The sequence below is a fragment of the Pygocentrus nattereri genome, chromosome 14 (genome assembly GCF_015220715.1).
Source record: "Pygocentrus nattereri isolate fPygNat1 chromosome 14, fPygNat1.pri, whole genome shotgun sequence".
Lineage (NCBI taxonomy): Eukaryota > Metazoa > Chordata > Actinopteri > Characiformes > Serrasalmidae > Pygocentrus > Pygocentrus nattereri.
This window is the reverse complement of record NC_051224.1, coordinates 13,257,289-13,283,554: the sequence shown is the minus strand read 5'-3', so window position 1 is coordinate 13,283,554 and position 26,266 is coordinate 13,257,289. Positions and strand designations below refer to the sequence as shown.

General features: G+C 42.6%; 1 protein-coding gene across 1 annotated transcript in view; it reads left to right on the top strand.

Annotated features, from left to right (window-relative positions):
- The first annotated feature begins 3,673 nt into the window (after positions 1–3,673).
- mrc2 (mannose receptor, C type 2) overlaps positions 3,674–26,266 on the top strand; it is a 74,461-nt gene continuing 51,868 nt past the window's right edge. The window contains exons 1-3 of the mRNA XM_017686155.1: positions 3,674–3,905; positions 4,072–4,207; positions 16,964–17,401. Of these exons, the coding sequence (XP_017541644.1) occupies positions 3,891–3,905; positions 4,072–4,207; positions 16,964–17,401 (589 nt within the window). The 5' untranslated portion in view covers positions 3,674–3,890. The remainder of the gene's footprint in view (positions 3,906–4,071; positions 4,208–16,963; positions 17,402–26,266) is intronic.

Below are 26,266 nucleotides of genomic sequence, written 5' to 3'. Positions count from 1 at the left end.
TTCACCTAAACCTATTCAGCTATTACAGAGCACATCCTAATGCCTAATATCCTAATACTGCTTTAAATGGAAATATGTCATGGTTGTTAAGGAAAACAGGTTGACAGAATATACCTATAAAAAGGCTAATGCTAGTTGCTCTTGTATTTCAGTGTGGAGATGGCATGACCCCTTCAAAAACTGGTAAGCATGGCTATGGGCACAGTTTGGTGCTTTGGGCCCAGCCCAGCCTGGGTATTATGACTAGAACTAAGCAATAAATCTGGTTTTGTGCTTTGCTCTCTGCCCATAACATCTGACACGTGCCTGTGTTCTGTACTCTTAAAAACGATGGTTCTTTATCCCTCAGTAGGTCAACAAACAAAGGTCAGAACATATTTAGAATATCTTACTACAACCCTAATTCCAATGAAGTTGTGTAAAACAAACAGAATACGATGGTTTGCAAATACTTTTCAACCTATATTCAATTTAATACACTACAAAGTCAAGATATTTAATGTTCAAACAGATAAACTATTGTTTTTTGCAAATATTCACTATTTTAAATTTGATGCCTTGATGTTCTAAAGAAATTGGGACAGGGGCAACAAAAGACTGGGAAAGTTGAGGAATGCTCAAAAAAAAAAACACCTTTTTGGAACATTCCACAGGTGAACAGGTTAATTGGAAACAGGTGAGTGTCATGATTGGGTATAAAGGGAGCATCCCTGAAAGGATCAGTCGTCCACAAGCAAGGATGAAGTGAGGTTCACCACTTTGTGAACAACTGTGTGAGCAAATAGTCCAACAGTTTAAAAGCAACGTTTCTCAACGTGCAACTGCAAGGAATTTAGGGATTTAATCATCTACAGTCCATAATATCATCAAAAGATTCAGAGAATCTGGAGAAATCTCTGCAAGTAAGCGGCAAGGCAGAAAACCAACATTGAATGCCCGTGACCTTCGATCCCTCAGGTGGCACTGCATTAAAAACTGACATCATTCTGTAACGGATATTACCACATGGGCTCAGGAACACTTCAGAAAACCATTGTCAGTGAACACAGTTTATCGCTCCATCTACAAGTGCAAGTTAAAACTCTGCCATGCAAAGTGAAGCCATATATCAACAACACCCAGAAACCCCGCCAGCTTCTCTGGCCTGAGCTCATCTGAGATGGACTGACGCAAAGTGGAAAAGTGTCCTGTGGTCTGACGAGTCCACATTTCAAATTGTTTTTGGAAATCATGGACGTCGTGTCCTCCAGGCCAAAGAGGAAAAGGACTGTCTGGATTGTTATCAGCGCAAAGTTCAAAAGCCAGCATCTCTGATGGTATGGGGGTGTGTTAGTGCCCATGGCATGGGTAACCTGCACATCTGTGAAGGCACCATTAATGCTGAAAGGTACATACAGGTTTTGGAGCAACATCTGCTGCCATCCAAGCAACGTCTTTTTTCAGGGACGTCCTGCTTATTTCAGCAAGACAATGCCAAGCCACATTCTGCACGCCTTAAAACAGCATGGCTTTGTAGTAAAAGAGTACGGGTACTAGACTGGCCTGCCTGCAGTCCAGACCTGTCCCCCATTGAAAATGTGTGGCACATTATGAAGCGCAAAATACTACGGAGACCCCGGACTGTTGAGCAACTGAAGTTGTACATCAAGCAAGAATGCGAAAGAATTCCACCTACAAAGCTTCAACAATTAGTGTCCTCAGTTCCTAAACGCTTATTGAGTGTTGTTAAAAGGAAAGGTGATGTAATACAGTGGTAAACATGCCCCTGTCCCAACTTCTTTGGAATGTGTTGTAGGCATCAAATTCAAAATGAGTGAATATTTGCAAAAAACAATAAAGTTTATCCGTTTGAACATTAAATATCTTGTCTTTGTAATGGATTCAATTGAATATAGGTTGAAAAGGATTTGCAAATCATCGTATTCTGTTTTTACTTATGTTTTGCACAATGTGCCAACTTCATTGGAATTGGGGTTGTACTTTTCCCCCGCATACAGCATTTTCTTTTTTCAGCCTGACCTCAGAATGCGTGCCTGTCTCATGTTTGATCACTAAACCGTATGTGCTGTTTGCACAAAAGACACACACAAAGAAAAACATCTGAATGTTCACACAGCAGCCGTAATTTAGACTGATGGTCGGCGGCTTATGATGGTCTTGGAGTGTGTGTGGTTTGAAATGGGTTGTAAAACCTTTCGTCCCTCTCATTTTCTGTTGAATGAAAAACACTTTTGGACTGAGCAGAACCACAGTATTCAGAATCAGACCCAACCTTGAAGAGCTACTAGAGTTTGTATGCCTTATTATTATTTTTTTTTATTATGGATAAATAATAGCTGATTTGGTCTACATTAATTTGTCCCGTTTAAGAGCTGTTAAGTGCACCAGTTATTAAGTAACTGGGGTTTATAATTGGTCAACGTTTTGAGCAACAGGTCATTCGAGGTTATAGTGATGTTTTGTAGGGGGGAAATCAGGCCATTATTTTTCTTTTTTTAGTATTTGAGGGGGGAAACAGTACAGAAGAAATGAGTAGTAAGGGTTTACATTTTGCCAGGTATGTTTTCACTCAAGTGTAAATGTAGTTGAATTTCTCATTGATTTGTACTTTTCTGAGTATTTTATGAATACTATTAAGTATATTTGTAAGGAAAGTGATTTGCTTTGTACCTAGTTAGATTTTGTTCATCCTTTTCTTTTTAAGTTCGGTCAAATGAGCTCCTGGACAGCTTTGCTGCTGCTTGCAGCTCTCACTGTGGAGCTTTAGCATCTGTTCTTAACCCAAAAGTAGAAGCATTGAGACCAAATGTATTCACATGTACTATGTTGCCTCTTATTTTTAACTGGCTGGAAATGTCATAATTAAATAAGGTTCACTAATTTTGAAGACATAGCAATACATATCACATAGATATAGTCAATTATGGTGACAAACCCCAAATAATCTGGACCTAAATCACCTGAATGATATAAAAAAATAGCACTGAATGGCACTTTAGCTACTGTTGGCTAGCCTGGTTAGCAAGGCCCCAGTAGGTGCGTAAGCAGCCTATGCTTGTAATGAAAGTGATTTGCTTTTCGCTCAGATTAATTTTCTGATTCTTTTCTTTTTAAGGTAAGTTCTGTCGACTGAGCTCCTGCTCACAGCTCTCACTCTGGAGCTTTAGCATTATTTTAAAAGGAGAAGTACAGAGCATAACAAACCAGCTAAGCTGATGCTGGATGTAACTAAGAAGTTCCACCCAAATTCTATAAATTACTGACATTTTCTTACCAGCTACTTTCGTACTTCTCTAATTCCCCCTACTTTTTAAATGTCTTTGTATGAGGTTTTACGTCTACGCATATGACAAAAGTAATCACTTTTACTTGAGAAAGAGTTTAGGGCTACATCTGTACAGAAGGCGGTGGAAATACCCCACAGAGAGCACACAAACAAAAACGTCTGCGTGTTTTGGCGATGACAATGTATTTCAGATGCTCATTCAACCTCAAAATGTTAACTAGACCTCGCATGTACTGGCACAACTGTAGGATGATGTCGTGTAAAGAGTGTTTGAGGTGGTATTTCAGGAGTTTGATGCCCACTGTGTGCAGCCCGCTGTGGTGACGTGGGCAGAGGGGAAGCTAAAGTAGGCTAACCGAGGTGCAGCTGCTACGGAGACTACTCCAGCTACAGCTCCACATCTCTCTCCGTCTCTCTCTCTCGCTTTCTCTTCCCTCTGAGGTTCATACAGTTTTCACAGTTGGGTTGAAAACCGGCGTTAGCTTCAGATAAACTTCTAGTGAACTCCTCACGGTGCGACTTCTGGTGAATTCTCCACAGATTTATCCCGGCTGCCACTCAAACACTGTGATCTCCGTCTTCGGCCACGAGTGTTTGTGTGTGGATGCGCAGCGTCTCGGTGAGTCAGTTAGTCGGGCTGGAACTGCACGAGTTCAGGAATAAAAACCCACTTGAACGCGCGCGTTCTCGCACACACTATTCTCCCCTCTCCGGACACTTAACACAGTCTCTCTCTCTCTCTCTCTCTCTCTCTCTCTCTCTCTCTCTCTCTCTCCACTGTTCAGTCTTGCTTTTCGGCGCTCGCTGCAGCCATGCATCGCCGGGAGAAGCCCGGACCCTCGTGGAAAAACCTTCTTCACTTTTGCAGATGCACTTTATATTTATCACTTCTAAGTCTGCACCCGATGGTCGCGCTCACAGGTAAGAACCCGCTTTACAAAGACTCTGCAACTTCCTTTCCTCCCTCACATACATTAATGTGCGGCCACAGAGGTGCGTGAAGAGGTTTGTACGCCTCGGGTTTAGTTTTGTGCTTTTAGGACGCTGCTTTGACTTGGCTGTGTTGGCTATGAGACTTTAGCGATGGTCCGGAATGCTAAAGAAAAGCCCGAAGTTTGAGTGGAACCAGATGTGGAGGGAGAGGGGGATGGGGAGGGGAGGTGTAAGATTTTTTCACTGTAATGGGCTTCATTGACATGGCTGCTTCGCATGCTGTACTGCCAAAGCGATTACATTGCTTAACATAAGAAGTCTTAAATAGCTGTGCTGTTTTCACATAACTGATTTCCGTGAAAAGCATGAATTAAGGGACATTTCAGTGAATGGAAGGTGTTTTAGTCCCGAAGCTCCATTCAGTGAAATTGCCCTGAAATGATTATTTTGTTCCATCGCATAATCTCTGTATATTGAATGCAAATGTGTAGCACAGTGAAATGAAGCTCATATAATTAGGCCACTAATTTTGAGGGCATATCCGTATAAAAGCGTCCAATAAACTCTGGTTATAAAACCTAATCTAGACCCAAATACCGTGAATATTCTAGAAGCACCAAATGCTTAGAGGTGGTTGATACTGCAAAATGTACTATCGTGATATTTTTTTTTTATCGTAAAAGTTTTTTTGTTGATACACAACAAAACACAGTATTCATTTTTTACGACATGTAATGAGTTAAAACCGACAAGTAGTGCCACAATTTAAATATCAAAAACTATGAATCTAATTCAACATTTCACAAACTGCACTATAACCTGTTAAACATGACACATCTTTTTAATCAAGTATGCAGGTTGGAAGTGATTTTAAGTACTGATGACGTCCACAATAAGAAAATGATACTACATACTGTGATAAATATCACGATAAATACCATCGTATTGCCCAGTTCTGCTTAAGTGACCATTGGCTTGAAATCTCGACACTGGTGATAGAGTTTGTTTTAACTGTAGTAACTTACACGGTGCCAAGCTGCAGTCGTGTTTTGTCTCGTTTTTACAGCTTTGCTTGATGCTAGTTCCCCTCACGGAAATCCACGAGACAGCCCAGACGATTTTTGCACCTTTGTGGCAACAACTGTCACAGCTCTATCTTAGGCACACATCTGTGGAGAGACACACAAAAAAACTTAAAGCCTGACAGAAAATACTTCACAGAGCTTGTTCACAGAACCTTTTCAAGTTTCCCGTTTCCTTAAGCAGCACTGCTTTCTCAGGCTTCGATGTTAACGTCACTTTTTTTCGACACGTTTGCCAGTCAAAGCAGCCTGAAGGAGTCTGCACAAAGGTAGCAGTACAAACGCACTGGAAATAGACAATATAAATGAGTTTATATGTCTTCACAGGTAGACAGAGAGACTGTTTTTGAGAAATAAAGAGGACATTTAAAGGCTGTCTGTTTGCTAAGAACAACTACATTCAACCTGAAAGTCAGGTAGATCTGAGTGGCGTTGATAATGTTCAGTATCATTATTTTCCTTATATTTCACAGTATATTATCAGATTATATTAAAATTTGAATAAATAAAGGTAAGTAAGGCGTGTCCTTTTGCTAAATGTGGTGCTTCTTTCGTAATAACACCAAAGATCATCTTAAACAGTACTGTGAATGCTAACCAGTCAGAACCCACATTTCCAGGCAGGATACTTACAGTTTGTATAGTTTAATGTATTCTGAACTGTTCTCTTTAAGCTACTTGAATCTCAGAGCTAGAGATGGCTTAATACCAGTTTTTCTTTTTTGATACAGTGAGTATCAGCTAATATTGTTTCTTTCACCCCTTACCAAGCCGCGAGTCTGCCGACGGGCCCAAAGTTTTAGTACACACTTCCATAACCAAAGTAAAGCTCCATTAGTTTGCATCAAAGTCCCTGTAGTTAATGAATAATAAGCCTTACTGTATAATAAGCCTGCAATACTAAGTTGTTAAAAACTACAGCATTATTTTTGTGAGTATAGAGAAGTAGAATATAATATTCAGTATATTATACACTGGATTAGATTGGATATTTCCCCCTCTGATATCTGATTCAGCATTTTTAGCTGAGCCCATCAATACTGATATGTGCCTCCAAAAAAATGACATGCATTGTCACAGTATTCATAGTTTAAAAAATTGCTCGCTGGCAGATCCTGAACCATAATGTCCAGGTTAGGCCTGATGATCATGTTGAATCAGAGGACAGTGAGGCTTGTTGTTGTATTTCCATGATGTGGACTGATGAAACCATGGGAGTTAGACCTGAGGCCATATCCTGATCCAGAAGCTCTGGACCAGTGCCTCTTTTTTTTTTTTTTTTATCAGTGTTAACTGAGTCATGTAGTGAAAGCTGATTCCTGATCAGCACTCATTTGCTGAGGCAGAGGGAGTGGAGAAACAAACAGCTGCCGGAATTTCCGGTGTGTTGGTTTTCTGTGTTTACAGAACAAAAGGATCATCTATATAAAACCCTGACTTCTCTCTACCATCTATTCCTTGTCCCTTCTGTTTTCTTTTTTCTCTCTCTCCTTTTCCCTCAGTCCTTTTCCACTCTCACACTGTGCCCTCCACCCCCCACCCCAACATCTGTCATAATAAAACCTTCAGTGAGCTGGTAGCCCAGAAGCAGAACATGAGAAGCCCACAGTATAATGCATGACTTTAGATCACACTCCTCACACCAAGGGAGCTGCCTCATAGGCCGTCCAGCAAACATGTTTATTCTGCTTATGTCTTATGTCTGTTATGTGGATTCTTGTATTTTGTATTATATTTGACTTGTTAATGTATACAGATGTTACTTTTTGCAAAAATATGGAGTGGCTGAAAATGTGCCTTATGTTTTATATGTTAATGCTTTCCACATCCAGTTTATTAGAGCGTTTAACATGAAATTCCAAAAATTGAAGACTCCAGATCTAATGCTTCAGCCACAAGTTAATATGTTAGCCCAAAACCAAGACTATAGTTATTAGCTAACATACTAATACCTACTGCTATGATCGTTTTTAGTTTTAGTTATAGCCACAGATTGTAGCTACCATGGTCAGTATTCTATGTGTTGTACGTGCAGGCTAAGTGTTGTGATGCCATAGTTGCATTATGCAGACAACAGTCTTGCTGGTTTTTATATTACTCAAATGCATTAATGTGCATGTATGCTCAAGACAGCCAGGACCACCTTTGCAATGCAGCCTTTCCTTTTGCCAGCATGCTCTACTGTTGATCTATAATTGCATGAGGACTAAAAAGTAGCAGCAGGCCAGAAGAAGCACAGTTAGTTATAGAAATAGCTAAAACAGTAGACAATAGTCTTACCAGATGCAGTTTGGATGCTGTTCAGTCCATCAGTAAAATACCTATCCTGGACTGAAACATCACTTTGTATGTGCAATAAGTTAAAGGTTGTGTTATTGCTTCGGAATGTGAGTGTTGGACTGTAGCTGGAGCAACAAAAACCTTTAGCAGCCTTTACGGTTGTGGGAAACATGGCTAATTATCTAAATGACAGGATTCTGCTGCAGGCTAAATTGAACGCTGTGTTAAAACCTGCTACTCTGTATGCTGAAGGTTGCGTGGCAGGGGAGGCCACTGGCATGTTAGCCTTGATTGGCCAGATAGACTAGCAGAGATGGCACAGTATCACTTTTTCTTTTCCGACCTTGATATTAAAATCTTGATCAATCAAACTTAAGCAATCCGCTTAAGTGCCATTCTAAAAATGATCAAGCAAATACTTTACTGCCCTACAAGAAGACAGGTATAGCCAACAATATAAATCTCTTACAGTGCAAATGTGTGCAAAATTAGGCTATTTAATTAGCTACTTGTTCTTAGGTTAATGATTTGGCTACAATGGCTACATATACTTTTGTTTCATGAAATCCCAGGCGAAGTTTTTTAAAGACTTGGATTTGTTATTTTCTTTACTCCCATATCTGATTCAGTGTTTGGCGCTAGTATCGGCAAACGCCAATATTAGGTATTGGATCCGCAACATCTCCACCAGATAAACTGCAGCAAACACAGCACTGCCCTGACTTCCTTTATGAAGGTTATAGTGATATCAGGATCACTTGAAACTCCCCACCAATGAGCATCGTTGACTGAGTAGATTCGCCCACACTTTGCTACCATTGAAGCCAAAAGCAGCATTATGTAAGTGAGCTCTCACTGTCGAGGTTCAGATGGCCATCCACTCAGCCTGCTTTCAGGCGGTATGACCTAGACTGCAGCAACAGCGCCAGAACCAAGTCAGAGGGCTTTATGCTTCAGGGAACCTTTCATTTTGAATAATGGAATTAAAGCACAGCAGCGTTTTTCCCACTGTATGGGGCTGCAGCCAAATAGTAGATCAAATTTGACTTAAAGGTTTAGATTTTGCATGTAATATCATATAACTTACTTTGCTAAGTTTAAATAAAGTTCAGCCTATGCCTGCGTTTGCTCTAGTAAGTTGACTGAATATGGATCAGTAACCTGATAGTGTAGTGTAGTAGAGCATTGCATGATTTACAAATTTCTTGTTAATGCATAATAAATCTAGAATGACTTTGTTATAAACAGTAACATAATGTGTTATGACTAGCCAAAAGGCAATAGTGCCTCACAGTGCAACTGTGGTAGGTTATTGCTCTGGGATTTCATCATCTAATTGTCTGCATTTCTATTTGGAATTTCCATTTTATCAATACTATACAGGAACACCTCCAGATTCAGCGTGACAGCATTAAGATGGTTTGAAGTATATTGCAAAAATATCCTTCCCCTTCATCCGGCTGTGGCTAATTGCTCAGCCTGCAGTAAAAAAAAAAACCTCTTTGAAGTTTACAAGACGGCTTACAAGACTGCTGCCTTTAAAGGTTCAGTCCACTGTGATGTAATAAAGGGTATCTGGCTTCCACCAATCGCAGCAGTCTCCACGGTCACGTGATTTGCATTCTGAGCTGAGAGAAGGTGAATTGGGTTCAGCAGGAGAAAAAGGGGTGAATACACAGATGGAAGGAGTCATCTAATCCATGCCTGTCACAGATTGGGTTTCATTAAATGCGGAATCATTGCCTCATGGAAAGATTCGTCCTAGTTCAAACCTTCTGTTTCAATTTTTTCGACTTGTGTTCTTTCTGCTTTTTTCCAGTTTGGATTTTTCCAAAGGCTCACTACTGCCAGGGCTTTGTCCTAGTTAGGACACATTTATAGCAGTTATAGTAACATTGCCAGTGTTTGCTGGCCTTCAGTCACAGTTAGCGGCCACGTTAAAGACACGATGATTCAAACATGAACATCACTTCCACATGATTGAAATACAGGCTACATCCAGGCATTTTGCTTTCAGTTCACTCAATTTTGGTAATAACTGTGTTGATGTATTATAGTGTAATAATGTGAAAGTGATGGATGAAATCGAATCAAATAACGTCAGCGTGTCACATTTTTTCAGTGAAGAGCATGGAGAGAGAAGAGGAGGGCAGTGATTATATCTGATTACAGTCCCTGAAGTACACACACAGACACACACACACACAGGCTGCCACACATTTCTCAAAACACACAGACGTGCACTCTAGAGAGTTACGGCTTCACCCCAGCTGGTGGTTCACTCACTCCCATTGTGTGCTTCGGGGCAGTGGCTGGTGAACTCACCACAGTCTGAATTCACAATCAAGAGGAAGACAGGCGATATTAGTAGCAAACTGCGGCCTGCCTTTGTCCCTGTTTTAGCTTTGTGCGTGTTTATGGAAAACGAAAAGCACTTACAGGTCTACAGCAATCATCATCATCAACTGTGGGATTGAGGTCATGATGATGATGATGCATTTCGATGTGGGTGTGCGTTTGTGTTTGTGTGTTTATTGAAGGTGGGTATCATATTGAACCTAAGCGTCCACCACACTCGTATACATGTATAACTTACATATCAGGTTCGTTTCAGGGTGTAATCATGTTCATGCTGACTAGTTATAATATTTGGGTATCTGAAAGGGTTTTTGGATGGACAGCTCGTAAACCACATAGCAAAACATTAAGGGAGGGCTATGGATAGAGCTGGGCGATATGGCCAAAAATGTTATGACGATAACCAAAATGAATATTGTTCGATATGGATACATATCACGATAAATGGCAAACCATTATTTCTTTCAAGTTTGAAGGCTGATTTTTGCTCCCATCATTTATGGTCAGAACATGACAAACACTCACCAAACAGTGGAGAATGTGTGAGAGAAAGTTTCTGCTGTCTTTATCAGCTGGAATAGCACTGCTGCAGTTTTTGTAATTATTTCAGTCATAATTTAAGAAAGAAAAGATTATTTTTAGCTGTCTGGTGACGAGCGCACGGCTATCCTGTTACAAATGCTAAACAAGTGGCCAACAACCGTGCTAAACTGTTCAGTTTCTCAACAACCTTAACTTAATATGAACTGCAATGATTTGCCGGCTCGGTAGGTCACTGATGAATCCCAACGCCTTACTGCCATCAGTAATAGTAGTTTAAGGGCTAAGCCACAATATATCAACACCAGACAAACACAGTCCTCCTTTTAGCTACATTTAAACTGCAAGCGGTGCTTTTGTGTCGTGTTTGATCTACAGTATCATAAATTCCCTGTGTTGTGCGAGTGACGGAGCACTGCTTCAAGTTAGCCAGCTGCTAAAAACAGCTAGCCTGTCAAGCTAGCGTTCTCCGCTCTCCAGTGCCTCACAGCTTCCTCAGTTTACTTTCGTTTAAATCAGGACTGTAACTGACATGAACCCACTTCTTTCTTTTACTTTCGTGGTTTGAGAATGCACTAATACTTAAATGAGACTTTTTGAGCGTTGTAACAGCACTTTAGTTGTATAAATCAGACGTGATTTAATGCTGCTAAAGCTTGGTAGGAAAGAGGTGAGTTCACTGTAGGTCAGTACAGCAACGCCACATATCTCGTCACTCACACTTGGTCACAGGAGAACAGATCGCTGGTCGATCCACTGAATCGGTTAATGTGTAAATCCACGTTTCAGACGTCTATTTGGCGACCCTTTTTTTACATGTGGCCCCCCTCTCTCTGTAATCATGTTGAAAGAAAAAAAACTCGGAAATGCGCCCTCTCCTGGCGGCAACAGAGTAGTGTCGCTCTCTTTGCAGTCGAAAAACGCTAGAACGTGGAAGTGTGAGAATTGTGTGTTATATCCAAAATGTATCGACCGTGTCTTATCGCTCTATCGAGGAAAGAGGAACAGCTCAGCTAATATGCAGCGTAGTTTGTATAGTTACTTAAATGTAATTAGCCTGGGATTGTAAGCGGTTGGCCAAGTACCCATGCACATCACTACCACTGTTGCTTTGTCTTGATATTTGATACTGTGGAAAGATGAACCATTGAAATATGGAAATGAGGCTGCTAACCAGTCACACTTTGTTTATGGGTGGGCGGGGGTGTTTAACCAGGTTTTTCAAGCCAGGTTTGTCATAGCTAATTCTCACCCACTAATTTCACCCAGAATCCTGGTCATGGGTGGCTGTGGCATCATCAGGGCTAATACTTAGGCACTGTAATTGGGGAGCCAATCACAGTGTTTTGGTGTTCATGCAAAAAGTTAAAGCATCACATCGTTTAGCCATGTCACATTTCACCAATGCAGGCTCTGTTATATTGCACCGTTCATGTCATGTAGCTCTAGTAGTTAGTTAGTAGCAGTTAGTAGTTAGTAGTTACCAAATAATGAAGTAGTTCCTGAATAATAAGTCTTAATAACTCAGTTTAAGGCCTGCAGTTTAAGGAGTTAACTGCTTTGTTTGTGTGCTTGTTTGTGAGTGTGATAGGTATTCATAGACTGCAGTTACTGTAAAACATATTTTCCTTCCGGGGGTTTGGCGTAGGTTTACAGCAGTTCACTGTCCACTGTTTATTCATCTTTACCTCCTTACTTATTTTCTTTCTTTAGGCTTAAGGTCAGTAAGGAGAGCCTGTGTTTGGTTTTGGGTTGGTGCTCCCCTCACTGTCCACCACTTTATCACAAACTTCTCTTTTATTCTTTTTTTATCCTTTCCACAGTTTGAAATCACAGCTCTATTTCTGCTCTCTCTCTCTCTCTCTCTCTCTCTCTCTCTCTCTCTCTCTCTCTGTCTTTCAGTTCAGTTCAACAGTGCTTTATTGGCATGAATGTAGTAAAATACACTATAACAAGAAACACATGAACATAAATAAGAGAAAGATAGTATTATAGATTACACACATTCTGTTCATCTCTCTTTTCTGTATCTTTTTCCATTTACCCTTTCCTTTTTAGTCGGTTTTTCTGTTTCATTCTTTTGTTCCTTGACCATCATTTTCAGCACTCCTTTACAGTTGTACACGTTACTTTTTGTTCTTGCACTTCTTTTTCTCACCCTTTCTCTCCCTCAGTGGATCTGTGGTTATAACTTCACCCCCCCCCCCTCCAAGAGAAGGAAGGAGAGAGGGATGAGAGGAAACCGTGCTTTTGGGAAGGCTGTTGGTTTTGGCTCTCTTTGGATCTCTTTCTCTCTTGCTGTTTCACTCATCTCTCTCATTTTACCTTTCTGTGTCTCTTATTCCTTCTCTTGCTTACTCATTCTGTCTCTCTATTCTTTCATTCCTCCTTTTTCTTTCTTTCTTTCTCTGTTATTTTGTCTGTATTTCTCTCTCTCTCTTCATTTTGTCTCTCTCTTTCTTTCTGTCTCCCTCTTTTTTCCTCTCATTTTTTCTCTTTCTCTACCCTTCAAGCCATGTGACCTCAGTCAAGTTCCAGATCCCCTCTTTTCCCTGTTTTCTGTCTTCCTTCACCTCCTCAGTTCTTGGTCTCTGTATAATCCATGTTGTTAAATAAAGGTTCTTTCAGAGCTCAGTTTACTCTTGGCCTCCAGGTCCCTCCTTCGTTTAAGCTGCTGCTGCTGCTCAGAAACATATCCAAAGCGAGTGAAAATTGCTGTTGGTTTATTGTAGACATGCGCTTTAATGTGCATTGCAAAAGCTGCAGAGCTTCTAATTTCCCAGAGCGTTTTTCTTAGGCTGGTTGTTGGATTTTAGAACTCTGTTATGTGTTTTATGTGTTTTGCAATTTGAATTACGATGGGCTGCGAAGCCAAAGTGTCAAGTAATAGAGCATAGATGCAGTCAAAGAATCGCTGTGTGAATAGTGTCCAACAACTTTGCTGAACATTCACCACAAAACCTTCCACTGTCGGGGGAGAGAAGGCCATACCAGGTCACAGCTTAGCAGCTTTTATTAACAGCTCTCTCTCTCTCTCTCTCTCTCTCTCTCTCTCTCGCTCTCTCTCTCTCTCTCTCTCTCTCTCTCTCTCTCTCTCTCTCTCTCTCGCTCTCTGTCTCTCTCTCTCTCTCTCCCTGTCTCTCTCTCTCTCTCTCTCTCTCTCTCTCTCTCTCTCGCTCTCTCTCTCTCTCTCTCTCTCTCTCTCTCTCCCTCCCTCTCTCTCTCTCTCTCTCTCTCTCTCTCTCTCTCTCTCTCTCTCTCTCTCTCTCACACGCACAAATGATCACCAGGAAATCAAGGTGTTGAATCAGCCATGTGGAAACACTTTTCACTTCTCGGAGAATTACTCCATGATTAGGCCCGTAACTAAAGGAGCCTTTAGTGTGAACTGGGCCGAGTTAAGTCTGGTCTGTTCACTCTCAGTGTGTTGGTATGATCTAAGCAGCACTTTCTAATACAGATACTATTAATCACACAGTGTGCTTTCGAATTCCTAGTGTTTCTGTTTTTGATCGTAAGCCATAGAGGACACTAGGGCCTATATCTGTTATGGATATTGATTGTTTTCCCTTTTCCACATTAACAGCGTTCAGATAATGGTTCACTATTGGTTTTCTAGTATTGCGCTAGTAACTGCATTCTCGCTTTGTCCTTTCACTCAGTCCATCTCTCTTTTTTCTCTTTCTCTCTCTTACTTTGTCTATGTCTCCTTTCCTTTCTTTTTGTCTTTCTCTCTTTCTGTTTCCCTCCATCACTCTCTCCACTCTAGTCCTTTGTCTCATTCTTTCTTTCTGTCTCTTTTTTGTCTCTATCTCCATCTCTCCCTCTCTCACTCCCTCACTTTCTTTTTCTCTGTATCTCTCTTGCTTCTATTCAGATTTAAAAGGCTTTGCAAGCTGAAATTTATGACAAATTTTGGCCCCCTAGTGACATTTTTCTCTGGCGGAATGTAAATCAACTGGGTATTTGTAATTAATTTAATTACATAAAAACTTTCCCCTTATCTTTGTTGTCAGATTAACTAGGCGACTGGTGATTCTCTGTGTATAAAGTGTTGTGACTCTCAGTGAATTGCATGTTCTGGCTCTGTTAGGGCTGAATGATTTGGGCAAAATATCTAATTGCAATTTTTCTGACTCTTTGGGATTTAGATTTAAAATGTGAATGTATCTTGAGGTCCAAGACCCACTTCCATCCACTTTTTTTTGGCCGAAGGCTTGAACGCTAAGCATAATGTGCCAGACTGCCAGTTAGTTTGTGTTTGTTGCTTCTGATTGGTCTGACTCATCTACAAGTGGTTCACAAGCTTTGTGTCGTCAGCTAAAGCCACACAACTTTTTCATGCTTTTACCCAATTCTTAGTCTGTGCCGGGTGGCTCATGTCTGCAGATTTTTGGGTCAGTCAGATTGGACAGTTGGAGAGAGAATTGAATAGTGATCGAGCAGCGCAGACTTTGATTTTTTGTCTCCTGATTGCATTTTAGACCAGTTGAAGTTCATCAAACGTATGATTTTTCCAATTCTGCTCTGAGCATAATCTAGTAGTATAAACTGATCAATGAGTCAATCTGAGTGAATTCCTACAACAGCCAATGAAAACAGGGAGCACAAAAGAAGAAAATACAGCAAGTAAAAAAAAGAAAAATGGCAAAAAGTCACTCACTTGTGGAGCGAAGCTTTATAATGAGCTGAGTTTAAGGCTTGAGCACAGTCGAGTTTATGAACATTTAAAACTCTAAAAATACCACATGGATCACATTTTTAAATCCATGAGCCTCATTTAAACATGTTTAAATTAAACTGCTGCTTCTTTATTGTGTCAGTGCAAATGGCAGAGAAAACAGCAGCAAAAGCTCCACAACTGTTCAGTTTCTCAACAACGTCAACTTAATACGAAATGCAATCATTTGCCGGCTCGGTAGGTCAGTGATGGATCACACCACATCCATGTCAGAGCATGTCACAGTATTCAAGCATCAGCTAGCGATGACTGGATTTCTCTATTCTGTTGTAGTAGTTTAGGGGGTGAACCGCAATATATCAACACCAGACAAACGGAGTCCTCCTTTTAGCTACGTTTAAAAACTGCTTTTGTATCGTATTTGATCTACACGATCATCAATTCGCCGTGTCGTGCGAGTGACGGAGCGCTACTTCAAGTTAACCAGCTGCGAAAAACAGCTAGCATGGAAAGATAGCGTTCTCCACTCTCTAGTGCCTCACAGCTTCCTCAGTTTACTTTTATTTAAATCAGAGCTGTAATTTTCATGAACCCACTTTCTCAAACGAGAACCTTTCAGAGGGGTATTGATAGGTGCCTGTTCAAATTGATAACGTGTCTTCTTTTAAGCCATTTGATACAACCTCCACACCCACAGCACTTAAATGACAGGACTGCCTTGCTGACAGTGGAAATGCGAAAAGGATTGCAAATACATTTTCATTTTGGCAGAGCTGGAGCGCCATGATGACGAAATACAATAAAATGGGCGTTTTTTATGTCTTTGAGAAAAGTAACAACATAATATCTCTGGACTGGAATACAGCTTTCTTTTTGTTGTTTGGTATTAATAGGTCACCAATAAACGGACTTTTTAAAACAGATTTTGGACGTGTATGGACGTTATTAATAGGTCACCAATAAACTGACTTTCTAAAACTGATTTTGGATATCTAGTGATGTTATTGACAAGTCACCAGTGGACTGATTTCTTTAAAACTGATTTTGGACGACTATTGATGCTCATAACATGCCCCCCACTGACTGACTATTTTTAAACACATTTTGAATTTTTTAAACATGTTTTGCTTTACATTCTTTGCTTACTGGGTAGGCTTGTGTTCCTTTCAAGAAACCTGTAAGAACTTTCTGGTTTGCACTTTTTTTAAAGTGAGAGTTGCTTGGGAGCTGCTTGCTATTCTTAAAAGAATATTACTAATTAAAATGGTTCTTTTATTTATTTTTTAATTATTTTTATTTTTGGAACAATTTTTTTTGTACTTGCACAGTTTGAGTCCCTTGAAAGAATATATCATTTAAAAATTATAGGTCTGTTACTATTTTTGCACTTCTGAAGACTTTTAAGTTAACGTGCAAAAAAGAATTTGTTTTTGCTTTTTCTAGTGGCATTATGCAAGAACCAAAAAAACAGGATAGAAAATCCTTAATAAATTTGAAAATAATCAAGATTTTACTTTTTGGCCACATTGCCCAGCCCTAGTTAGAACGCCCTGCTGTGAAAACAGTTCACAGTTCTTTCCAGTTCTTTGGCCATACTTAGATAAAATGGATGGTGCAACTGCAGCTTTTTAATATTGAATTGTTTTGTACAGCTGGCATGACAAAAAATTGCATTTAAGCACAATAAAAACAACCATTTCCAAAAAAATCACATGTTTAATGTTAATAATGATTACAGAGGAAAAATACATTAACAAAGTTAAACTGTCTTTCTCATCTCTCCTTCTTCTGTCTTTCTTTTAGCACACACTGCAGACTCAGACACTTTTGCCTTTTACCATGAGGGTGCTCAGGGCTGTCTGGGTGTTCGGGATCACAGCCTTTACCTCTCCTCGTCCTGCAATGAAGATGCTCAGCTGTGGAAGTGGGTGACCAGGAGCCGCCTCTTCAACCTTGGATCCTCCCTCTGCCTGGGCATTACCGTGGGCAACTTGAGTGGACTGGCCGACCGCTCTCCACTGGGCATGTTCCGCTGTGACTGGGAGCCCCCCCGGGTACGCTGGTCCTGGAGCTGCAGCAAGTTCCTTGAGTCCCTCAATACGCACCTGCCCAATCCCAAACCACCAGCTACTGACCGCAATGGCTCGGCCACAGTCACTCTGCCTGTCAGACGCCCACCTGACAACCTGCAGTGGAGACTGTACGGGGATGATCAGGACCTCTGCACAAAGACATACCGCGGTAAGACAAGGGTGGGCTGTGTTTCTCCTCAGTCACTTTTCCACAGTTTTCCAAAGATGGAGGAGAATGTTTATGAGTTCTGATTTTCTTTGAAGATTCTGCCTTTGCAGAGCTCTCTCTTTTTTTTTTTTTTTTTTACATATTGTGTATCATTTACTCTGGACTTTCACACACCTGAAGCTATGCAGAATCCAGATACAGCCAGTGTAATTGTGTGACAAAAAAATCTTGAATGTTTTGTTGCGTTTGCATGTTGTTCTGTGCATCAGAGCAGAAGTGTTGAAATTAGCATCCTACATGGACGTGCAACCATGTAAACAGAATTGTGGGGATAATATTACTGCAATAACAGTTCCAACCCCACTGTAGATTATGTTAGACACTGTTTTATCTCAAAAAGTGTTTTGAACCCATACTAATATTTCTAATGATTTGTTCTTGTTGATATTATACGTGAATGCGTATGTGCAGACTTCAACTAAAAGCATCCGGTGCAAAAACCCCAAAACTTCCCGTTCATACCACTGCTGCAGCTAAATGTAAAAGTTGGGAAAATGTACGATGCCATCATCTGTTTACTGTCATGATGTAAGCAGAGCATCAGGCTTAAGGCTTTTCACATCAAGTACAGTTTTTTCGGATGGAAAACGTATGCGATATTTTGCATAGTAGAACCGTCACCCCAAATCTAATGGTCTTGTTTTTAATGCCCTGGAAAAACAGGAAGAAGATGGAAGGAGAAGAAAAATTAGAATAGTAGCACTGTAGTTAGAAGGCTTATACTTGGTGCACCTCATTCTACAAAAAGACTGGGAATAAACAGAGTTTGATACTTTAAGATTAACAAAACAAAACAACTGATAAAAACATATTTATTCCAAGCATTTTAACAAAGATTCTCCGTATATTTCCTTTAACCTCCACATTTTTAGTTAGCGGGTTGCTTGTAAGTATTATTGTGTAAGTGTTTGTGCTTATGAACAAGATTACTGCTCTGCTGCCTTTTATTAAAACTGCAACCATGACAGTGTAGCAGTATTTGATCAGTCTGATCCACATCCATCCATAAAACCTGAAATGCATTTTTGTTTTTTAAAAATCAGAAGGTGTGAATAGGCCTTTACGCTGTCCAACAATGTCTGCAATTGAGCTATTCATGCTCCATAAATGCATTCTTCAGATTCAGATTCAGATTCCTTTATTGATCCCAGGGGGAAATTGCAGTTGTTACAGTTGCAGCCATTTATGTAAAAATAAACACTTTACTAATAATTTAAGACAATATATAGAATTTACAGTATGTACACCAGATTTAAGTACTCTACACACACAATTGTTGTTATTGCACATATGAACAGTTTTTTGAATCACACACTGAGGGAGGAGTTATGGAGTTTGATGGCCACAGGTAAGAATGACTTCCTGTGGCGCTCTGTGGTGCATTTTGGTACGATGAGTCTTGAGCTGAATGAGCTCTTGTGTCTCATCACCGTGTCGTAGAGTGGGTGGGAGCCATTGTTCATAATGGCCCGCAGCTTAGACAGCATCCTCCTCTCCGACACTGCCGTCAGCGAGTCCAGCTCCACACCCACAACATCACCGGCCTTGCGCATCAATTTGTTGAATCTGTTGGCATCTGCCACCCTCACCCTGCTTCCCCAGCATGCAACAGCATAGAGGATAGCACTTGCCACCACAGACTCATAGAAGATCCTGAGCATAGTCCGGCAGATGTTGAAGGACCTCAGGCGCCTCAGAAAATAGAGACGACTTTGGCCCTTCCTGTAGAGGGCGTCAGTGTTCTTAGCCCAGTCCAGTTTATTGTCAATATACACACCCAGATATTTGTAATCCTCCACAGTGTCCACACTGACCCCGCTGATGGACACAGGGGTCACCGGTGCCTTGTCCCTCCTCAGGTCCACCACCAGTTCCTTTGTCTTTGTCACATTGAGCTGCAGGTGGTTCCGCTCGCACCATGCGACAAAGTCCTTCACCGTTGCCCTGTACTCATCCTCTTCACCCTTGCTGATACATCCAACTATTGCAGAGTCATCAGAAAACTTCTGAAGGTGGCAAGTCTCTGTGCAGTAGCTGAAGTCCGTGGTGTAGAGGGTGAAGAGGAAGGGAGAGAGGACAGTACCTTGTGGCACTCCAGTGTTGCTGACTACTCTTTCCGACACACAGTGCTGCAGGCGTACATACTGTGGTCTGCCGGTCAGATAGTCAACAATCCAGGACACAAGGGGGGCATCTACCTGCATCACTGTGAGCTTATCGCCCAGAAGAGTGGGCCAGACGGTGTTAAATGCGCTGGAGAAGTCAAAAAACATGACCCTCACAGAGCTGGCTGGCTTATCCAGGTGAGCATAAACTCTGTTGAGCAGATAGATGATGGCGTCTTCAACTCCCAGGCGGGGCTGATAGGCAAACTGGAGGGGATCTAGAAAAGGCTGGACTATGGGTCGGAGCTGATCCAAGACGAGCCTCTCCATGGTCTTCATGACATGAGACGTCAGTGCCACTGGCCTGTAGTCCTTGGCGTCACTGGGTCGTGGCGTCTTTGGGACAGGAACAATGCAAGATGTCTTCCACATCATGGGGACCCTCTGGAAACTCAGGCTCAAGTTGAAGACACGTTGAAGTACTCCACATAGTTGGGTAGCACAGGCTTTAAGCACCCTGGGTGGAACCCCATCAGGGCCTGCAGCCTTGTTTGTGTGGAGTCTCTTCAGTTGTCTTCTCACCTGGTCAGCAGTGAGACACACTTTAGAGGAGGTGGGTGGGGGAGGGATGGAGGTGTGAGATGGGCTATCACACGAGGGGGGCAGGCTATCAGGAGGGGGAGGGGGGATGAGTGGTATGGTCTGCTGAAGACTGGCAGCAGAGGAGTCAGGCTGGGGGGGGACAGAGCCTGCCGTGTCAAATCTGTTAAAGAACAGATTTAGCATGTTGGCCCTGTCCACACTGACCTCTACTCCTCTGTTGTTGTTGGACCTGAAGCTGGTGATGGTCCTCATCCCATTCCAGACCTCCCTCATGTTGTTCTGCTGGAGTTTCCACTCCAGCTTCCTCCTGTACTTGTTCTTCACCTCCTTGATAGCTGTCCTCAGTTCCCTCTGGATCGTTCTCAACCTCCTCCCTATCTCCAGCTCTGAAGGCCCTCTTCTTCCTGTTGAGGAGAGCCTTAATGTCCTTCGTTACCCACGGCTTGTTGTTTGGGTAACATTTAACAGTCCTGGTTGGGACAGTGGAGTCCACACAGAAGTTAATGTAGTCCGTGATGCACTCTGTGAGCCCGTCGACGTCCTCTCCGTGCGGCTCACAGAGTGCAGACCAATCAGTAGCCTCGAAGCAATCCTGCAGTGCCTCGTAAGTCTCCACAGACCATCTACTCACTATCCGCTTGGTCACAGGCTGACTCTTCACCAGCGGCACATAACAGGAACTGAGGTGAACCAAGTTGTGGTCTGACCTACCCAGCGGGGGAAGGGGGGAGCAGCTGTATGCGTCCTTAACATTAGCATACAGCAGGTCCAGTGTTCTTTCCTCTCTGGTGGGACAGTCCACATACTGCGTGAAGTGTGGTAGTGCCTTGGCCATAGCGACATGGTTAAAGTCACCTGATATGGCGATGAAGGCACTCGGGTGTTGCGTCTGGAGACGTGCTGTTGTTGAATAAATGACGTCACTTGCCGACGTCGGGTTGGCAGAGGGGGGAATGTAGACAGTCACGATGATGGCATGCGAATACTCGCGTGGTAAATAATATGGCCTGAGTCCGACAGCCAACAGCTGAATATCCGGGCAACAGGTACGTTCCTTGATGGTAATGTGACCAGGGTTACGCCAGCGGTTATTAACTAGCACAGCGACACCACCTCCTTTGCGCTTACCGCTCTCGGTGCAGCCCCGACCGGCCCGAACAGTGTGGAAGCCATCAATGGAAACATGGTCATCCGGGATGTCCTGGTGTAGCCATGTCTCCGAAAAGCACATGAGACTACACTCCCGGTACTCCCTCGCCAGCGACCTCACGTTGCCCATGATGACGGAGGGGAGACGCGGCTTATATCCACTCTTCTCCATAAGCCTCCGCCGTCTCTCCCTCGCTTTCCCCGTGCGTTGGTTAATTCCCCCTCTGCAACCCCTGTGCATTCTTTCGTAGTAACTGTTATAACAAGCTTTAGAGAACTTTGACAAAAATCCTGTTCAGTCCAGTGAGAAATAATGAGATTTAACATCGCTAGCTGGTTGAATTAATGTTGTAGCCTATGCCACTATGTACTAAAGCATGGCTGTAAAAGTTACTCTGAAAGTTTTGCCTACAGCATTTTTCCTGTCTATTTTCATATTTACTGGCATATTCTTGGAACTTTATCAATAAAGTCAAACTACTCAAGTGACTGAAAGTGACAAATAAAGATGTAGATCAACATGTTTAGAACTAATGATAAACCACACATAATTTGTCTCTGTCAAGTTAATTGACTCATGGGTGTGTGCTGTAGCTATGAAGCAGGATGAGGCAATCAATATTGTTTTGAGTGGTTGCGTACAGTGTAATATTCTAACAGTGTAACTTTTTACACGCATAAATATGTGATCAACGCACACTAAATTTCAGAGGACATTTCATGATTCATGATTGATTATTGCCACACAGCAGTGTGTAATATATGACCAGTAAGCAGACAGTCATGGTTATAAACAGAGATTTACTTTGCTTTACTTTGAGATTCAGGCAGATATATCGTCGTCAATACATAGGCATGGGTCAGTTCCAAAGTAAACCGCAAAACACAGAAGGCAATCATAACCAAGCAGGTAAAAAAAAGTCCAAAACACAGACAATGAGTAAAAATCCATTATCCAATAAACCAGGCAACAGTACAAAAGGGCAAATCTAAAAAACAGTGTAAACAAGCAACAGGAGAAAACACAAGGTCAAAAACATGTGAGATGAAACCAGAAATAACGACCCCTGGGACATGGAGCAGGCTTCTCAGGGTGCTGGCTGTTAAAATACATCACGAGAGCAGGGTCCAGAATGTCCTTGGCTGTCACCCAACACTACTCCTCAGGTCTGTAGCCCTCCCAATCCGCTAGATACTGCAAGAGACCACCTCGTCTTCTGGAGTCCAGCAACCTCGCTCCAGTTCATCCAGTGGTCGACCGCCGGAACCTCTGTGTCCTCCCCAGTCAACGGAGCCAAGGGAGGCTGATATCCCAAAATACACTGAAAAGGGCTCATACCTGTCAAGGAACTAGTCAAAGAGTTTTGTGCTATTTCGGCCCAGGTTAAAAATCTATACCAGTCCGCTGGGTTGTCTCTCTCTTTCGTATATCATCAGATGGCCAACTCAGTGCCATGCAGCCATGCCCTCGTCTCTGGTCCCAAGTCAAAGAGGCCAACTTCTGAGGGTGGGCTGTATAGGGGCAGTCGGTAATTATGTGCAGTCTGTTCAGGTTCGCCACGCTCGCATACTGTCCAACGGCCGACCCCAGTGCGTAAACGTTTCAGCAAGGTCCAAAGGTGGCATGGGAGGTCTCCTTTTACACCGCCTCCTGGGTCCCTGATGTATTGTTGGATGCGGGATGGCCCAGCCGTCTCCCACTTCTGTTTTCAGTTGCTGCCAGCCAAGCATCCCTGGACAAATCCTCAAGAATAGACCGTAGCATCTCTTGTGCTGCCTTGTTGTAGGGATGGCGAGACTTGAGCCTGCTTGGTGGAGCCGATGTTATTGTGTCTTTGTGCAGGATGTGCCAGTCATACTTCTGCACTTTTCTTGCCAGGGTGAGGGTAGCTGCATCCGTCTGAGACTAGCTGAGGCGATTCCAGCAAGGACTGGCAGGTAGGACACAGGGGTGAGTTTCAGACAACCAGTTACTATCCGGAGGGCGCTGCTGATGGCAGTATCTACCTTGTTCACATGTGGACATGTGGGCACAGTATTCGGCTGCGGGCAGGACAATGCGTGGATATCCGAAGGCATGTCACTGGACACCGGCGGGGTGTTGTTCTACTCCCTGAGAGCAGGTTGATGGTCTGCCATGCCGTCTGACTAGAGTGGGTGAAGTCGATAGATTCCATTACTTCAGTCCACCTGGTCCTTTGGGTGTCATCCAGCTTCTGCTGTAAGGTTGTTGCTGTTGCCTCCATTTCTTCTCTGGAGCTTGCCTGCTGGTGTTGACGCAGCAGACAGCTGCACTCCTCATCCCAGCCCAGGATGTAGTTCTTATTGTAGCCACATGGAGTGTTGTGCTTTGCTGCCCTTGGGATGACTTTGCAATATGCAACGTCCACATCAGCTACTTGTGGGTCTGGGAGGCCAGCAGATCTTCTTTCCGTTTCTGCCATAAAGAGCTGCCACTTCGCCTTTCTGAAGTTCCATCTCCTGACCGGTTTGCCAGCTACTGGCTGTACCAGTGATGGTACTTTGATGATGGATGGCCGGGGGTGTGAATGAGGGAACTTGTCCAGGACGTGTCTCTCTGGTTTCAGGTCATTGCTGCGGCATATGGTGAAGGCCAGGTCTGGAATGATGTAAGAGTTCCGGCATGCAGAAAAGAAGCTTGGGGGCTCTTTTGGGTCAAAGAGCAACAGTACTTTGCTGTTAGAAGCCCACTTACTCAGTCCTATGCCATTGTGCACCAGTCTTGGAAGCATCCACTTCAACCTCAAATGGTTTGAAAGGATTGGGATGTGTGTGAATGGGAGCTGAAAGGAAGGCTTCTTTGAGTTCTCAAAATGCCTGCTTGCTCTGTCCATCTGATCCTTTTGGGGCGCCTTTGAGTAGGGATGTGAGTGGCGTGGCTTTAGTGCTGAAATTCCTGATAAACCTTCTATAGAAGTTTGAAAATCCTAAGCACCGTTGTAGTTCTTTGACTGAAGTAGGAGTGGGCCAGTTAACGACAGCGTCAACCTTGTGATCATCCATGATAACCCCTTGACTACTGACTACATACTCCAGGAAATTGACAGATTCAAGATTAAATTCACACTTTTCTCCAATAACATACAGATTATTTTCCAGTAGTCTCTTGGACACTGCCCGAACATGATGCACATGGGTGTCTGTCTGAGGAATAAATCAAGATGTCATCCAGATAAGCAATCACAAAATGTCCTAACTTGTCTCGCAGTACTTCATTAATGAATGCCTGGAACACAGAGGGCGCTATAGAGACCCCGAAGGGCATCAGCAGGTACTCATAGTGCCCCCTAGTGGTCATAAAAGCTGTTTTCCACGCATCTCCCTCTCTGACACATATTAAATTGTAGGCACTTCTTAGATCTAATTTGGTGAATGTTTTAGCTCCCTTTAACTGTTCTAAGGCTACTGGGACCAGAGGAAGTGGATAGGGATGTGGTTTTGATAATCTATACAAAGGCGAAGTTCTCCATCTTTTTTCTTAATGAAGAAGAAACTAGAAGATTCCTTTTTCGTTCTTCTCCAGCTTTATTCGTGCTGTAGAAAAAATGACAAATGATCACAGCTTACAACTTACCAGCAGCAACACAGCACCACTCAAGACAGAGAGGTTCCAAAGAGGAACAGTATGCAATCCTATAATGGTGCATAAGACAGAGTTGGACAATGCCATCAAGAATGATGAGAGGAGTGCGATATGGAGGTTTGAAGACCCCAACAGAAACTGTCTCCTTCACAAGAAGCCACACCCATTGCGTAAGTGTAAAGGCTTTTGTGAGAAGTCTCTCGAGGAAAGGAAAACTTTCTTGAAGGAGAACCTAATATGTTTTCGCTGTTGCACCACCTGTACTGAGGTATGTGGAGATGGCTTCCCAGGGTGGTCCTGTGCCAAAATATGCCTTGCTGATGTTTATCTGGAGGGACACCCTGAGAAAAGAGTGAGGACATATGTTATTTTGGATGACCAAAGTAACAAGTCTCTAGCTAAATCAGCCTTCTTCAACATGTTCAGCATACCTGGCAATGCTTCACTCTACACTCTTAAAACATGTGCAGGTGTCACAGAAGCAAGAGGTCGGAGAGCAAACAGATTTATAATAGAATCTGTTGACAAAGATGTATGTTTAGCTCTTCCCACACTCATCGAGTGTAATGAGCTTCCTAACAATAGGTCGGAAATTCCTACCCCTGACATAATAAGGCATCATACCCATCTGAAGAGTCTAGCCACAAGAATACCCTCATTACATCCTGAAGTCCAGGTACTCATTCTTCTGGGAAGAGATATCATCCAGGCACAGAAGGTCCTAGAACAACGCAATGGCCCACTTCATGCACCTTTTGCTCAACGCCTGGCTCTTGGTTGGGTGGTAATTGGAGAAGTCTGTCTTCACGGGGCACATAAGCCCTCATCAGTAAACGTCTTCAAAATCAATGTGATTGAAAATGGTCACCCCAGCTTCATGATCCCATGCACTAACAGTGTTCAAATTAAAGATAAGAGCAGTGATCCAAACTGGCTTCACAGTCTGTGCCCCTCAACCACAAGTCGTCAGTGCATCCCAGCCGATGCTGGAATCTCAGTGAGTGAGTCTGTTTTCTGCAACACCAAAGAGGATGATAAACCAGCTCTTTCCATGGAAGATCTTGCCTTCTTGAGGCTAATGGGTCAAAGAGGTATATCAGGATAGCAGTAACTGTTGGGTTGCACCACTTCCTTTTTCCTAGCCCCTGACAAAGACTTTCAAATGACCATGAGCAGGCAGCTAAGCGTCTAACATCGCTTTCCCACATGCTCAGGAAGCGTCCAGTAAAGAAGCAGCATTTAATTGATTTTATGAATAAAATCTTTGAAAATGGACACAAGGAAGTAGCTCCACCTCTGACGCCAGAGGAGGAATGCTGGTATTTGCCAACATTTGGGGTGTAT